This window comes from Bactrocera tryoni, unplaced genomic scaffold (assembly GCF_016617805.1).
Source record: "Bactrocera tryoni isolate S06 unplaced genomic scaffold, CSIRO_BtryS06_freeze2 scaffold_25, whole genome shotgun sequence".
Taxonomy (NCBI): Eukaryota; Metazoa; Arthropoda; class Insecta; order Diptera; family Tephritidae; genus Bactrocera; species Bactrocera tryoni.
The window spans coordinates 11,384,175-11,401,119 of record NW_024395977.1 but is presented as its reverse complement, the minus strand read 5'-3'; the positions used below and the strand labels follow the sequence as shown (position 1 = coordinate 11,401,119).

Below are 16,945 nucleotides of genomic sequence, written 5' to 3'. Positions count from 1 at the left end.
ATGGGCCTATCTTCTTGCACTAACTGCCGGTTCTGCGACATGGAGTCTGAAACACCCAGGATTAAGACCCTCGGTTCCATGTTTGCGGACAGGGATCGCATCGACTCACTAGCACCCGGTAGAATATTGGACTTCATCAATGTGCTGGGGCTAAGTGATTCCTTGTGATTTAGGAGAGGGCACAATAGACCTAAGGTCGCGGTGCATTCCTCATCAATAAATCTATTCTAAAACTATGCATGTGTAACAAACCGTACATTCATTACGGGGCATCTCGACAGGCAAAAATTTATGGGATACTAACTGTCAAATCTATTGATATTGCCAAATATACATGTGGGAATTTGTTATCATAACATAATCATTTGCGAAAAGGCGTCGGGTAGGTAGGTTCGAGTTGATGTACAATACAAACCGTCTCAATATTCTCTCTACTAATAGCGGGATTCTGTAACCAGTCTCTAGTCTCTATTTGAGACACTTTGAGGCAAAGTCTCAATTTGAGACCAGTTATTATTCACTAAACAGTCTCTAGCGTTAGTCTCAAAATATTGAGACCTGGTACTTAGCAGGTCACAAAACTAAAAAGAACTCTTGTCTGCCATTTTGAATATACTGGATAGATATCATCATAGATATTAATCGATTGTCGTTTCTTTATATTTTGTTAGCAACTCAAACACGAAAAGGTTAAAAATAAATCAATTTTACATAAATTTCGTAAATATTATGAAACAAAGTCAACATATATTTTTATTTTCATTGATAATTATGTTTGTTGACTGTGTTATAGAAAATTTAATATTTGTTATCGACATATTTATTTTCAGTAAAGTGTAAAAACATCTCTGAATAATGAAATGTAATAGATTTTGTGACTGTCACTTACAGAATAGCAGTATCATCTCAAGTCTCAAAAATTGTCTCTAACTTAAAATCTCAAATTTAGAGACTTGAGACTGTCTCGAGTTACAGAATCGCACGGTAAATTTAATATTACCGAAATGAAAATTCGGCACAATTCTGATTTCTTTATCGCCGCGATTTGAAGGTGCCGTTGGAAAGAGGAAGTCCTCCTGATTAAAAAATATATAGGTTATAGGTACCGCAAACGCTTAGTTTACGAGATAGTCGACCTTAAAGTTCAAAAATTCGCAAAATTCGAACATTACAAAAAGCTATTTCACCGCGTTAAACCCACTTTATTTACATTTTTATCTTCAAATTAATTAAATTACACTATAATCTTTTAAATAAATCCACATTTTACACTTTTAGTAGGTTTTTTTATTTAAAAAACCATTATTTTAAAAATTACATTTTACACTCATTTGTTTACCAAAAATTACATGCGTATACATAACCAAAATGTATAAATTTTATAACGAAAACTTAAATTTTGTTTGAATATTGGATTTAAAGTGGTTATATTTTTTGGCTATCATGCACTCATATTGAAAAAAAATTTGAGTTTTGGATATAAAGGATGGAGTCATGTGTAGAAGTTCACGCAAGTAAGGAAAGTTCTCTGATCGCCATTCACTTGGGAGTGGTCAGAAACGATTCTCTTACACATGGCTCAAGCAGCTCACTACTTCCGGTCTTTGACCAAGTATACTCTGGGTAGCCTAAGAACATCCGTTCGAAGGCGAGCTAAAGTGAGAAGGCGAAACATTCCCTACAAGGGTTGTGCGCTGGGTTTGGGACCCGCCACGTTAAAAACTCCCCCAGTGAAGAGCTACAACCAGCCTCGGATGAGAGACCCCACTTTTGATGACGACCATGGCAAACGAAATAAGGACTACGAATTGAGGGCATGCACCTGGAATGTCCGGTCCCTTAATTGGGAAGGTGCCGCTGCCCAGCTGGTTGATGAAGAGAAGGACGATGTGACCAAAGATGCCTTCTATGAGCGCTTGGAGCGCGCTTATGAGAGCTGCCCCCGCCACGACGTCAAAATCGTGCTTGGCGACTTTAACGCCAGGGTGGGCAAAGAAGGTATATTTGGCACTACGGTCGGTAAATTCAGCCTCCACGACGAAACATCCCTAAATGGGTTGAGGCTGATTGACTTCGCCGTGGCCCGAAATATGGTTATCTGTAGTACTAGATTCCAGCATAAGAAGATTCATCAAGCTACCTGGCTATCTCCGGATCGAAAAACTACCAACCAGATCGATCATGTTGTGATAGACGGAAGACAAGTCTCCAGTGTTTTAGATGTGCGTGCGCTCCGAGGTCCTAACATCGACTCGGACCACTATCTTGTTGCAGCTAAGATTCGCACCCGCCTCTGTGCAGCAAAAAACGCGCGCCACCAAACACAAGGAAGGTTCGACGTCGAGAAGCTGCAATCACAACAGACAGCCGAACGATTTTCTACTCGGCTTGCACTCCTGCTCTCTGAGAGCACTCGTCAACAACTCGGTATAAGGGAACTGTGGGACGGCATTTCAAACTCCTTACGTACAGCTGCAACCGAAACCATTGGTTTTCGGAAAGTGCAAAAGAACAGCTGGTACGACTAGGAGTGCCGTGTCGCAGCGGAGAGAAAACAGGCTGCCTACCTCGCAACGTTACGATCGACCACTACACGTGCGGGATCGGATAGATACCGTGAGTTGAAGAGGGAAGCGAGACGCATTTGTAGACAGAAGAAGAAAGCGGCTGAAATGCGTGAGTACGAAGAGCTTGATAAGCTGGCCGACAGGGGTAATGCTCGAAAATTCTACGAAAAAATGCGGCGGCTTACGGAAGGTTTCAAGACCGGAGCGTATTCCTGTAGAACCCCCAAAGGTGATCTAGTCACTGATGCCCAGAGCATACTTAAATTATGGAGGGAACACTTCTCCAGCCTGCCGAATGGCAGTGAACGCACAACACCAGGAGAAGGAGAACCCGATTCCCCAATCGATGACCATGGAGCAGACGTTCCATTACCTGACCATGAAGAAGTTCGAATAGCAATTGCCCGCCTGAAGAACAACAAAGCGGCAGGGGCCGACGGATTGCCGGCCGAGCTATTCAAACACGGCGGCGAAGAACTGATAAGGTGCATGCATCAGCTTCTTTGTAAAATATGGTCGGACGAAAGCATGCCCAACGATTGGAATTTAAGTGTGCTATGCCCAATCCATAAAAAAGGAGACCCCACAATCTGCGCCAACTACCGTGGGATTAGCCTCCTCAACATCGCATATAAGGTTCTATCGACCGTATTGTGTGAAAGATTAAAGCCCACCGTCAACAAACTGATTGGACCTTATCAGTGTGGCTTCAGACCTGGCAAATCAACAACCGACCAGATATTCACCATGCGCCAAATCTTGGAAAAGACCCGTGAAAGGAGAATCGACACACACCACCTCTTCGTCGATTTCAAAGCTGCTTTCGACAGCACGAAAAGGAACTGCCTTTATGCCGCGATGTCTGAAATTGGTATCCCCGGAAAACTAATACGGCTGTGGAAACTGACGTTGAGCAACACCAAAAGCTCCGTCAGGATCGGGAAGGACCTCTCCGAGCCGTTCGATACCAAACGAGGTTTCAGACAAGGCGACTCCCTATCGTGCGACTTCTTCAACCTGCTTCTGGAGAAAATAAATCGAGCTGCAGAACTAAATAGAGAGGGTACCATCTTCTATTAGAGTGTACAGCTGTTGGCGTATGCCGATGATATTGATATCATCGGCCTCAACACCCGCGCCGTTAGTTCTGCTTTCTCCAGGCTGGACAAGGAAGCACAGAAAATGGGTCTGGCAGTGAACGAGGGCAAGACGAAATATCTCCTGTCATCAAACAAACAGTCGTCGCATTCGCGACTTGGCTCTCACGTCACTGTTGACAGTCATAACTTTGAAGTCGTAGATAATTTCGTCTATCTTGGAACCAGCGTAAACACCACCAACAATGTCAGCCTAGAAATCCAACGCAGGATAACTCTTGCCAACAGGTGCTACTTCGGACTGAGTAGGCAATTGAGAAGCAAAGTCCTCTCTCGACAAACAAAACCAAACTCTATAAGTCACTCATAATTCCCGTCCTGCTGTATGGTGCAGAGTCTTGGACGATGTCAACAACGGATGAGTCGACGTTGCGAGTTTTCGAGAGAAAAGTTCTGCGAAAGATTTATGGTCCTTTGCGCGTTAGCCACGGCGAATACCGCATTCGATGGAACGATGAGCTGTACGAGATATACGACGACATCGACATAGTTCAGCGAATTAAAAGACAGCGGCTACGCTGGCTAGGTCATGTTGTCGGATGGACGAAAACACTCCAGCTCTGAAAATATTCGACGCAGTACCCGCCGGGGAAGCAGAGGAAGAGGAAGAGCTCCACTCCGTTGGAAGGACCAAGTGGAGAAGGACCTGGCTTCGCTTGGAATATCCAATTGGCGCCACGTAGCGAGAAGAAGAAACGACTGGCGCGCTGTTGTTAACTCGGCTATAATCGCTTAAGCGGTTTCTACGCCAATTAAGAAGAAGAAGATATTTAAAATATGAGTTTTGGATATAAAGTAGTTATATTTTTTGGTTATTATGAACTCAAATTCATATTTTAAATATAATATATATATATACTTACATGTATCGTCACCTAATATACAAACCAATGTATCATAAAAAATAAATGGAAATCGCTGACAGAAATAATAATTAAAATTTATCAATTTTATGACGAAAACTTAAATTTTGTTTGAATATGAGTGCATAATAATCAAAGAATATAACCACTTTCACCAATTTATAACAAAAAGTCAATATATTTTTTTTATTTTTAACGCAGAAAGGAGTACTACGCGAGATTACTTTAGTCACCCCGGGTATTCGCTCGGCCAGAGTTAATTTTTTAGAGCGCGGCCGAATGCCGCCAACGCAGAAAGGAGTACTACGCGATAGTACTTCAGTCATCCCGGGTATTTGCTCGGCCAGGGTTATTTTTTTAGAGCGCGGCCGAATGCCGCCAACGCAAAAAGGAATACTACGCGATAGTACTTCAGTCACCCCGGGTATTCGCTCGGCCAGGCTTGATTTTCGAGAGCGCGGCCGAAGACCGCCAACGCAGAAAGGAGTACTTCGCGAAAGTACTTCAGTCACACCGGGTATTCGCTCTGCCAGGGTTACTTTTTAAAGCGCAGCCGAAGGCCGCCAACGCAGAAAGGAGTACTACGCGATAGTACTTCAGTCACCCCGGGTATTCGCTCGGGCAGGGTTATTTTTTTTAGAGCGCAGCCGAAGGCCGCCAACGCAGAAAGAAGTACTACGCGATAGTACTTCAGTCACCCCGGATATTCGCTCGGGCAGGGTTATTTTTTTAGAGCGCGGCCGAAAGCCGCCAACGCAGAAAGGAGTACTTCGCGAAAGTACTTCAGTCACATAAATTACGTATTACACATATACATATGTAGAAAGTATTTTTTTTTTATATTTAATATAGAAAAAAGAATCACGCGATAAAACAAACAAAGAAAAATTGTTAAAAATCGTACATATTTACTGTTTAAGATGTGGCAAGGCTCGTTTTCCTCATAATTGTAAACAATCTAACCTTTTCAACGATGAGTGTGCTAAGTGATTTTTAAATTAATAAATTTAGTTAAAATATAGCAAAATAAAAGTGAAATGTGAACTTATTTCAATGTTTAGAGTGTATATTTAAATATACAGAGTGAAAAACGTGAAAAAATTTAGTGAAACATAGAGAAATACCATGTTTTCTTAGTGCAAATTTTTGAACTTTTAATCGTGAATATTTTAAAAAATATTAGTAATTTTTACATTATTTTTGGATATTCCTCCTCTGGAGAAGCTCCCCTATCCGTACATACCCCATTTATACGGAAATTCGGTTTTTTTACCCCTCCGCTAAAGTAATCGGAATCGTGCCGAAAATTCCGACGGTATTTGTGTAAATGGGATATGTTGCATCTTCGAAATTTTCATAGAAATGAAAACTGCGCTGTCAAACTGCTGAAGTGACAACTTATTACCCTCAATATATGGTTTTATGATAACAAATGCCCACATACAGATTTGGCAACGGCAATGGCAATAGATTTGAGAGTTAGTATGCCATAAATTTTCGCCTGCCGAGGTGCGAGGTAATTTGGCATTACTATATTCAATGCTATTTGTGATAGTCAATCTTTTAGTTTTCTAAATACTATTGGTGATGAATAGTGTCGAAGAAAATAATTTGGTGGAAGTCAAAGTATTATTTTTCGCCAAAGCGCGTGAAATTTCTGGATTAAGTTCAACAACTTTTATTACTGAACAACACATACAAGTATCCAAACTCTTAAACCAGATTTGCCAAAAATTTGCAATAGATAGTATAAGGGATAGTTGTGTTATAGCAATAAACGAGTGTTACTGTGATAATTTAGTAAATCTTCAAGAAGGTGACGAGGTTGCTATTATTCCAGCTATTAGTGGAGGTTAAAAGATATGGCTAATTTTTTGTCCATTACCCGGGAACCCTTGGATGTTGCAGCTATTACAAATTCAATATTTCATGAAGATTGCGGTGCTGTTTCCTTATTCGTAGGGACGACTAGAAATTCGTTTGACGGAAAAATGGTTTGTATTTAAGTGTTTTAAATAATAAGAGTCAGATATTACGGCAGCATGATTGTTCATTATAGGTACATTCGCTTGAATATGAAGCATACGAATCAATGGCTCTAAAAGAACTTGAAAAAATTTGCGATTCAGTGCGCTCCAATTGGAAAGATGTAGTGAACATCGCAATATATCACCGTCTCGGTTTAGTTGCACCAAAGGAAGCAAGCGTAGTTATTGCTATATCGTCTCCCCATCGAGAAGACGCATTAAAGGCAGTTTCATATTCTATTGAACATTTGAAGAAATCTGTACCTATTTGGAAAAAAGAATTGTATAGCGATGGAGATTCAAGTTGGAAAGAAAATAAAGAATGTCAGTGGGTTAAGTAACTACATATTTTATAAAATATACTATCAACAGGCCATGATTCCGATTACTTTCGCGATGGGGTACTGAAAACGAATTTCGGTATAAATGGGGTATGAACTGATCGGGGAGCTTCATCAGAGATGGAATATGCAAAAATAATGTTGCAAACAAATATTCGCGTTTAAAATTTCAAAAAAATTTTATTAATAACGGGTGTATAACGTTGCCGACAATCAAAATCTCTAAATTTAGAATCCCGACTGTCAAAATACCGACAAATCAAAACACCGATAAATCACAATACCGACAGGTTAAACAAAGGTGCGGCCTACGGATTCCGCTCACGAAAACGCTCAGTATCATAACCCTTTGTTGGTAGAATTCTCTTTCTGTGCTCTGATAGAAATAAGGGCGGACACGATAAAATATTTTTCATATGTCGGCATTTTGGTTTGCCAGTATTTTGATTTTTCGGTGTTTTGACTTTCGATATTTTCATTTAGCTGCATATTTAAATCGAGTCGGTATTTTGATTAATAACATGGTATTTCTCAATGTTTAACTATTTTTTTTTACATTCATCACTTTATATAAACATACACTTTAAACGTTGAAATAAGTTAACATTTCACTTTTATTTTTTTTTTTTTAGCTAAATTCACTAATTTAAGGGGTCAGTGCGGTAATCTGACCTTTTTTTATACTCTCGCAACACAGTTGCCAAGTAGAGTATTATAGTTTTGTTCACATAACGGTTGTTTGTAAGTCCTAAAACTAAAAGAGTCAGATATAGGGTTATGTATACCAAAGTGATCAGGGTGACGAGTAGAGTTGAAATCCGGATGTCTGTCTGTCCGTCCGTCTGTCCGTCTGTCCGTCCGTCCGTCTGTCCGTCCGTCCGTGCAAGCTGTAACTTGAGTAAAAATTGAGATATCATGATGAAACTTGGTACACGTATTCCTTGGCTCCATAAGAAGGTCAAGTTCGAAGATGGGCAAAATCGGCCCACTGCCACGCCCACAAAATATCGAAAACCGAAAACCTATAAAGTGTCATAACTAAGCCATAAATAAAGATATTAAAGTGAAATTTGGCACAAGGGATCGCATTAGGGAGGGGCATATTTGGACGCAATTGTTTTGGAAAAGTGGGCGTGGCCCCGCCCCTACTCAGTTTCTTATACATATCTCGGAATTTACTATAGCTATGTCAACCAAACTCTACAGAGTCGTTTCGTTCAGGCATTTTCATATACAGTTCAAAAATGGATGAAATCATAATAACCACGCCCACCTCCCATACAAAGGTTATGTTGAAAATCACTAAAAGTGCCTTAACCGACTAACAAAACACATCAGAAACACTAAATTTTACAAAAGAAATGGCAGAAGAAAGCTGCATCCAGGCTTTTTTTAAAAATTGAAAATGGGCGTGGCGTCGCCCACTTATGAACCAAAAACCATATCTCAGGAACTACTCCACCGATTTCAATGAAATTCGGTATATAATATTTTCTTAACATCCTGATGACATGTAAGAAATATGGGTGAAATCGGTTCACAACTACGTCTTCTTCCAATATAACGCTATTTTGAATTCCATCTGATGCCTTCTCTGTATAATATATACATTAGGAACCAATGATGATAGCGGAATAAAACTTTACACAAATATGGTATTTGAGCTGAGGTAACCCTTGTGGAAAAATTGTCGTGATCGGACTATAACTTTTCAAGGTCCCTGATATCGAACACGAAGTACTCAGTGCCTAACCTAACATAACCTAATTTTTCACCGAAAATATCGGTAAATCTCTCAGACATTTTCATGTAATTCAGAGGGCATCATTTTTATACTCTCGCAAAAAAGTTGCTAATAACAGTATCTCGAACTTAGCCCTTCCTTACTTGTTTTTACATAAATTTTGTCATAACATTGTCAATAAATTATAAAATTTATGAATCTTTTTAGGGACGATAGCCATTTAACATTTAAAAAAAAAATTAAGCAAATCGGCTGAGTAGTTCGACCGGAGTCACGTCCGCCAGTTAAAAAACGTGTGTTTTGAGAAAAACGCGTTTAAAGTTTGGGGTGTGCACTCCGAGCGCTCCGAACGTCGAGCGGTATTATTATTTTTGGGCCTTTTTCGAAACCTTCCAATGGTAAAGTGGGTTTCTCTATTAATTCTAAGGGTATAAGGAAAAAGAAAATGCAAAAAAAAAAAATTTAAAAAGATTACATTACTGTCCCCTTTAAAATCACTAAGCAATCTCATGGCTGAAAAGTTTTTAGAGTGCTTACAATTATGAGGAAAGCTTTGTAACATTTTAAAATCCGATAGGAATGATTTTTAACTACAGCGTTTTTTTGTTTGTACTTTCATGTGTTTTTTTTTTTAATTTTTATTAACTATATTTCCAACATTTTTCAAGCTATAACTCAAATACTTTTGTGTAGTACTCCTTTCTGCGTTGGCGGCTTTCGTCCGCGCTCTAAAAAATAACCCTGGTAGAACATTACCCAGTGGACTGAAGTACTTTCGCGTAGTATGCTAAAAAAATAACTCTGGTCGAGGCAATACCCAGGATGAATGTATCGATTTCCTCATGATTGTTAGCACATAAATGATGTCCACTACGACTATAAAAACAAATTTTTAAAATATAGATTTCTTACTTATAAAGCCTGCAAAAAGTGTAAAATGTGAATTTGTTTAAGTATTTACCGTTTAATTAAATGAATATTCCGTTCTGGAAATTTCGCTTTACACTTCTGGAATAATGTCTGTAGCGTAAAAATTACAAGAAGTGGTCGACCAAAATGGTATACATACATATATGTATTTGTTAATTTATTCATTAGTATAAATATAAAAAAGATTAAAGTGAGATTAGAAATACGAAAAGACTTTACATATTTATAGTTGTTACATGGATATATCAGCTTGAACCTACCTACCCGACGCCATTTCGCAAATGATTATGTTATACTTGTAGAATAGATAGGCAATAGATTTGACAGTTAGCCTGTCGAGATGTGGGGTTAAAACAGCAAATTAAGCTACACTTGTTTATTTGCGTATGTTTACGAATTATATGTACATTGTAATATTTTAATGAAACCTTTGCTAAATATTGTTTTTTAATTTTAATTAAAAATTTAAAACGTATGGTATTCAGTAGTTTAAGTTTATAAAAATTCTCGGCTCGATTCCGATTACTTTGGCGGAGGGGTAAAAAAAACCGAATTTCCGTATAATTTCCGGGGTATGTGCGGATAGGGGAGCTTCTCCAGAGAAGAAATATCCAAAAATAATATAAAAATAACTTTTATTTTTTTTTAAATATTCACGATTAAAAAGTCAAAAATTTGCACTAATAACACATGGTATTTCTCTATGTTTCTAAATTAAAATAAACTAAATTTTTTCACGTTTTTCATTCTGTATATTTAAATATACACTCTAAACATTGAAATAAGTTCACATTTCACTTTTGTTGTGCTATATTTTACCTAAATTTATTAATTTTAAAATCACTTAGCAGACTCATCGTTGAAAAGGTTAGATTGTTTACAATTATGAGGAAAACGAGCCTTGCCACATCTTAAACAGCAAATATGTAGGATTTTTTACAATTTTTCTTTGTTTGTTTTTTCGCGTGATTCTTTTTTCTATATTAACTATAAAAAAATACTTTCTACATATGTATATGTGTAATACGTGATTTATGTGACTGAAGTACTTTCGCGTAGTACTCCTTTCTGCGTTAAAATAAAAAAGATATATTGAGTTTCCTTATAAAGTGGTTATATTTTTTGGTTATCTTGCACTGATATTGAAACAAAATTTGAATTTTCGTTATAAAATGGTTAAATTTTGGTTATCATATCTGTCAGCGCTTTCCATTTATATTTGATAATACGTTGTTTTGTATAGTAGGTGACAATATACATATATAATATTATTATATAATATTACTATATAATATTTCTTATTTGTTTATTAAATTAAATAAAGAACATATCCATATGAATGGATAGAGGCATTTTTGGGAAAAAAGGAATTTTAGCGAATTTCCTTATTATACACGGCAGCGCTCCATTTTTAAAATAAAGATTTCTTCGGTAAAAAAAACTGTTAAAAGTGTAAAATGTGGATTTATTTAAAAGTTTATAGTTTATTTTAATTAATTTGAAGTGAAAAATGTGAGTAAAGTGTGTTTAATGTGGTAAAATAGCTTGTTGAAATGTTCGAATTTTGGGAATTTTTGAACTTTAAGGTCGAATATATCGCAAACTAAGCGTTAAATATAACCCATATATTTTTTAATCAGAAGGACTTCCTCTTTCCAACGGTACCTTCAAAACGCGGCGCCAAAGAAATCGGAATTGTTCCGAGCTCGGACACGAATTATCACTATCGAACTCTATCAGCGAATTACGCCTTCGAAATGCTAAATTTGTACTGACTGTTATTATGTCGCCTAATGCGTTTATTAGGGCAAGAAAGTCATTATTTATAATTATATATCTTACTGAACTTCTTAATAATACTTAGACAAAAATATAGCGATATTGTTGCGCGTTGGCTAACTGTCGACTCTTGGCACCCTCGCACATGTTTTTTCGGACAGCATCATTATTAAAATTGCAGCATACTACAGTTTTGAAAGAGTTTTTAAAACGTAACCGACATGCGAGGTTAAATATATTTTTAAAATCCAAAAAGTGATAATCAAATGTCGGTATAAATAAAATTATGGAAGACATGACTGGAGAAAATAATATTCACTTCATTTTTTTATTACAGCATGCCACAAAGACAACTTTATTTTCCTAAAAACTCAAATATGTAATGAAATTTCTGTGCCAAATGACTTAGTGCAAATATCAGTTGATAAAAATGAGATTAAAAAGCGTATTACATGCTACCTCCAAAAAAAACGTGATGAGATTAATCAAAACAACATTATTGACTACGGAAGTATGCCTAACTATGCAAAAATAGAAGGAACTCATCCCAATTTTCCGGTAGAAAATTCATGCGCGCGAGTAAATACTACCGTTGTAAAGCAAGATAGTTCAAAATGTCTTTTGAAAGGTAAGTACGTTCAGTATTAGTCTGGCATTTTTATTTATAATAAAGTTCAGGGACTCAGTTAATTTTTTGCTACCGGATGGGCCGAAGTACTAAACTAATTGTGATGGATAAATAGTTATAAAATACATACATATGTATATGTGTATGAAAATTCAGACCAGACGAGTTCAATTTCAATTGTTTGTATTACCGTCCGTCTGTTCGTGCAAGTTGTAACTTGAGTACAAAAATTCTGGAATTTTGCATATTTGTTTCTTGGCACCAAGAGAAGGTTGCTATTCTAGATTTTCTAGAATCGTAGACAACGCTTACGCAATTATAGCCGAGTTAACAACAGCGCGCCATTCGTTTCTTCTTTTCGCTACGTCGCGCCAATTGGATATTTCAAACGAAGCTGGGTTCTTCTCCACCTGGTTCTTCCAACGGAGTCGAGGTCTTCCTCTTCCTCTACTTCCCCTGGCGGGTACTGCCTCGAATACTTTCAGAGCTGGAGTGTTTTCGTCCATTCGGACACCATGTCCTAGCCAGCGTAGCCGCTGTCTTTTAATTCGCTGAACTATGTCAATGTCGTCGTGTATCTCATACAGCTCATCGTTCCACCGAATGCGATATTCGCCGTGGCCAACGCGTACAAAACGATACATCTTTCGCAGAACCTTTCTCTCGAAAACTCTACACGTCGACTCATCAGTTGTTGTCATCGTCCGAGCCTCTGCACCATATAACAGGACGGGAATTATGAGTGACTTATAGAGTTTGGTTTTTGTTCGTCGAGAGAAGACTTTACTTCTCAATTGCCTACTTAGTCCAAAGTAGCACTTGTTTGCAATAGATATTCTGCGTTGGATTTCGATGCTGACATTGTTGTTGGTGTTGATGCTGGTTCCAAGATAGACAATTATCTACGACTTCAAAGTTATGACTGTGAACAGTGACGTGGGAGCCTAGTAGCGAGTGCGACGACTGTTTGTTTGATAGCAGAAGATATTTCGTTTTGCCCTCGTTCCCCACCAGACTCATTTCAAAGATTTGACGCATGGTGAATATCTCGTCTTTTGTTGATTTGCCAGGTCTAAAGCCACACAGATAAGTTATAATCAGTTTGTTGACGCTGGGCTTTAATCTTTCACACAATACGACCGATAGATAGAGCACACTTAAATTCCAATCGTTGGGCATGCTTTCTAGCAACAATATTTTATAAAGAAGCTGATGCATGCTCTTTATCAGTTCTTTGCCGCCGTGTTTGAGTAGCTCGTCCGGCAAACCATCGGCTCCCGCTGCTTTGTTGATCTTCAGACGGGTAATTGCTATTCGGACTTCTTGATGGTCGGGCAATGCAACGTCTGCTCCATCGTCATCGATTGGGGAATCGGGTTCGTCTTCTCCTGGCGTTATGCATTCACTGCCATTCAGCAGGCTGGAGAAGTTTTCCCTTCATAATTTAAGTATGCTTTGGGCATCGGTTACTAGATCACCTCTGGGGGTTATACAAGAGCATGCTCCGGTCTTGAAACCTCATGTTAGCCACCGCCTTTTTCGTAGAATTTTCGAGCATTACTCCTGTCGGTCAGCTTATCAAGCTTTTCATATTCCCGCATTTCGGCCTCTTTCTTTTTCTGTCTGAAAATGCGTCTCGTTTCCCTCTTCAACTCTCGGTATCTACCCCATCCCGCACGTGTTGTGGTCGGTCGTAACGTTGCGAGGTAGGCAGTCTGTTTTCTCTCCGCTGCAACACGGCACTCCTCCTCGTACCAGCTATTCTTTTGCATTTTCTGAAAACCAATGGTTTCGGTTACAGTTGTACGTAAGGAGCTTGAAATGCCGTCCCACAATTCCCTTATGCCAAATTGTTGACGAGTGCTCTCAGAGAGTAGGAGTGCAAGCCGAGTAGAAAATCGTTCGGCTGTCCGTTGTGATTGCAGCTTTTCGGGTGCGAATCTTGGCTGCAACAAGATAGTGGTCCGAGTCGATGTTTGGACCTCGGAACGCACGCACATCTAAAACACTTGATTCGTATCTTCCCTCTATCACCTTACTTTACCTGATCGATCTGGTTGGTGGCTTTTCGATCCGGAGACAGCCAGGTGGTTTGATGAATTTTCTAATGCTGGAGGTCCATCAGCCTCAACCCATTTGGAGATGTTTCCTCATGGAGGCAGAACTTACCGACCATAGTGCCAAAGATACCTTCTTTGCCCACCCTGTCGTTAAAGTCGTCAAGGACGATTTTGATATCGTGGCGGGGGCAGCTCTCGTAAGTGCGCTCCAAGCGCTCATAGAAGGCATCTTTGGTCCCATCGTTCTTCTCTTCCGTCGGAACGTGTTGATCAGTGATATGTTGACAGTACTCGGCGACGGAGTCTCTCTCCCACAACGAATACCACACCAAATTTGCGCTCCTTTGTATGGTCACTGTAGTAAATGTCACAAGGACCTACTCGTCTCAGTCCTTGTCCCGTCCATCGCATTTCTTGAACGGCGGTGATGTCAGCCTTCACTGTAATGAGGATATCAACCAGCTGGGCAGCAGCACCTTACCAATTAAGGGACCGGACATTCCTGGTTCACGCCCTCAAATCGTAGTCCTTAATTCGTTTGTCATGGTCGTCATCAAAAGGGCGCTCTCTCATCCGAGGCTTGATGTTCTTTTTCATTGGATGCTTTTTTTACGTGGCGGGTTCCAATCCCAGCGCACAACCCTGCGGAGGGGGTGTTCCGCCTTCTCACTTTAGACGTCTTCAAAGGGATGTTCTTGGGCCACCCAGAGAACTTTCCTCACTTGCGTGAACTTCTACACATGACTCCATCCTCCAATAGGAGATCTACCATTGAAATTTTAGCAGCTCTTAACTTTCACCTGTTTGAACCAGAGCTCGCAACGATCTTGCGCTTTGTTCTGTATTAGACTCACACTTCTCCCTAATAAAACAATAATGACTTTTGACACCAACGAAGAGCGCTACTCTCAGACTCTGAGCTGACCTTTTCAGAAGCAGTTCAAATTATGTGAATATTATTTCAGCCCAATAGGTCAGAAAAGCATTCATATTACGATTATTATCCAAAGCATTACTATGATATCCTAACAAATTTCCAGATCGGACGACTATAGCATATAGCTCATACACAATTCGAAAAAAGATTAAAGTCTAGTTCTGGTAGAGAAGTTTTTTTTATTTCTAAAGTTTATCGAAATATTATTTATTTTTTAATTTATGGTTGTAAGTTATTTGCGCTTTTTAAGTTTTTCATGACTGTTATGTTACTTTGGGTAATTTTGCATATACGTAAAAAAATCTTAGTAAAAGGTTACACGACGACAAATATTTGGAATATAGTTTAAATAGTACAAATTTTATTTTTTTAAGTATTATTATATATAAAGGGAGATCGCGTTAAGTGGAACCCCTACTGTCAGCTAGTTCATGTATGATCGTGACATCTTGCAAAGAGCTTGTAATACAGTGCGCAAATTTTGGTTAGGCGCGCTCTTAAATTATAGAGAAAATAATTGTACACGCGACAGTGTTAATATTTTTGTTTTTGTAAACAATAGTTGCTAGGTAATATTACATAGAAAGCTAGCATGCATAAAAAAACAAGAGCATAGCGGTACTAAAATAGCAAAATGTGAATATTATCTGACAACTGGTGCGAACTTTGGTTAGCCGCAGTCTTATTTTCATCGGTTTTGTGGTAAGTTCTCTGTGTTTTAAGTATTTTTTTGTGAAGTTTTGTTAACATTTACGCTTATTCAATTTGATTATATTCAGTTAAGAACAGTGTGATTGAAATGGCTAGAAAAAAATTTAAAATGATGTGGAAAAGGCCCAAATTAAAATTTTGAAGAAAAATGGCCTTTCTAACAGAGCAGTCAGCCGGCAAATCAAAAGGTCAACTTCCGGTGTGCTTAACGTGGGTGCCTCCTGACGACAGCCTTACCCCACGGCGCTCAAAGGCACGGCGGATCAAATCAATGCGTTGATCAGCGCCCTGAGAATGCTAGGCATTTTCAGTACCAATTGGAATGGACACACTAACCACCTTGGTCGGTTCGAAGCCCATCTAAAACCTCTGCCGTGCTTTGGGTCCAGCACCCGGTTGCGATGCAACTCCATATTCAACTGACAAAGTCAGTTCTTCCCGCATTTGGGTTTTAACCACAACCACCACGATACTCCCCGAGGGGCCAGTCCGCATGAGCAGGTTGGAGTTAACTCCAAGGGCTTCTGCTCCCGGTGGTATCAGAATTAAGTCTGCGGTCAGACCTCGTAGCCGAAGCTACTACCAGTTGAGCTTCCATGTGGCTCTGGACCGGTGGCCAGGGGTTGGACCCCATACACACATCACATACACACTCCACTCATACAAAATCTAACCTTAATTCCCAGCTAACCGTCTTCGCTGCTTTCGGTATTGCGGCTAGCAGAGATCACACCATTAACATCTAATCGACCATCAGTCCAGCTAATCCCCAGAGGCCCATGTCCCGTTAGCAGAAAGCCAAGACTCAGACAAAATCTGAAGTCTGGGTTACCCTCAACGAACCTAGCGTCCCGAATGTACTCAGTCGTTAGGACTATTGGCCCAACGTTCTTGCCACCTACACCTAACCCTATCATCTAGAAGCCCCTTGCTCCCTAGATATTCCTCCCTCTCCACATCGTCGTTGGAAATCTAGTCATTCCACTGCAATGACACACTCAAGCCCCTTCTTAACTTGAATGCAACAGCACAATGAGGCCATGAGGAAGGGCACCTAACAAAACATGCATAGCATCCGTTGAGACAGTGCGACATACAGGGAAACAAGCACGCATCATACAGACCTCAAGACAGTGGTGGCTGCTTCCTACCATACAGCGGCTCCATATGTGGCACAGGCCACAAACAAGTCACGATATAT

The 16,945-nt window shown here is 39.3% G+C and overlaps 1 protein-coding gene across 1 annotated transcript; it reads left to right on the top strand.

The window, feature by feature from the left end:
* Positions 1–6,355: 6,355 nt before the first annotated feature.
* LOC120780580 (molybdopterin synthase catalytic subunit-like) lies at positions 6,356–6,976 on the top strand. Its single transcript, XM_040112841.1, has 2 exons — positions 6,356–6,581; positions 6,647–6,976. The coding sequence occupies exons 1-2, from the start codon at positions 6,450–6,452 to the stop codon at positions 6,953–6,955; spliced, it is 441 nt and encodes a 146-aa protein (XP_039968775.1). The 5' UTR covers positions 6,356–6,449; the 3' UTR covers positions 6,956–6,976.
* The last annotated feature ends 9,969 nt before the right edge of the window (positions 6,977–16,945 follow it).

What these genes read in the sequence shown, in the direction of transcription:
- LOC120780580 (XM_040112841.1), top strand. Translation starts at nt 6,450, where the DNA reads ATGGCTAATTTTTTGTCCATTACCCGGGAACCCTTGGATGTTGCAGCT. An exon ending in ATTCGTTTGACGGAAAAATG is followed by an intron (nt 6,582 to 6,646) that starts GTTTGTATTTAA and finishes TGTTCATTATAG; the next exon opens with GTACATTCGCTTGAATATGA.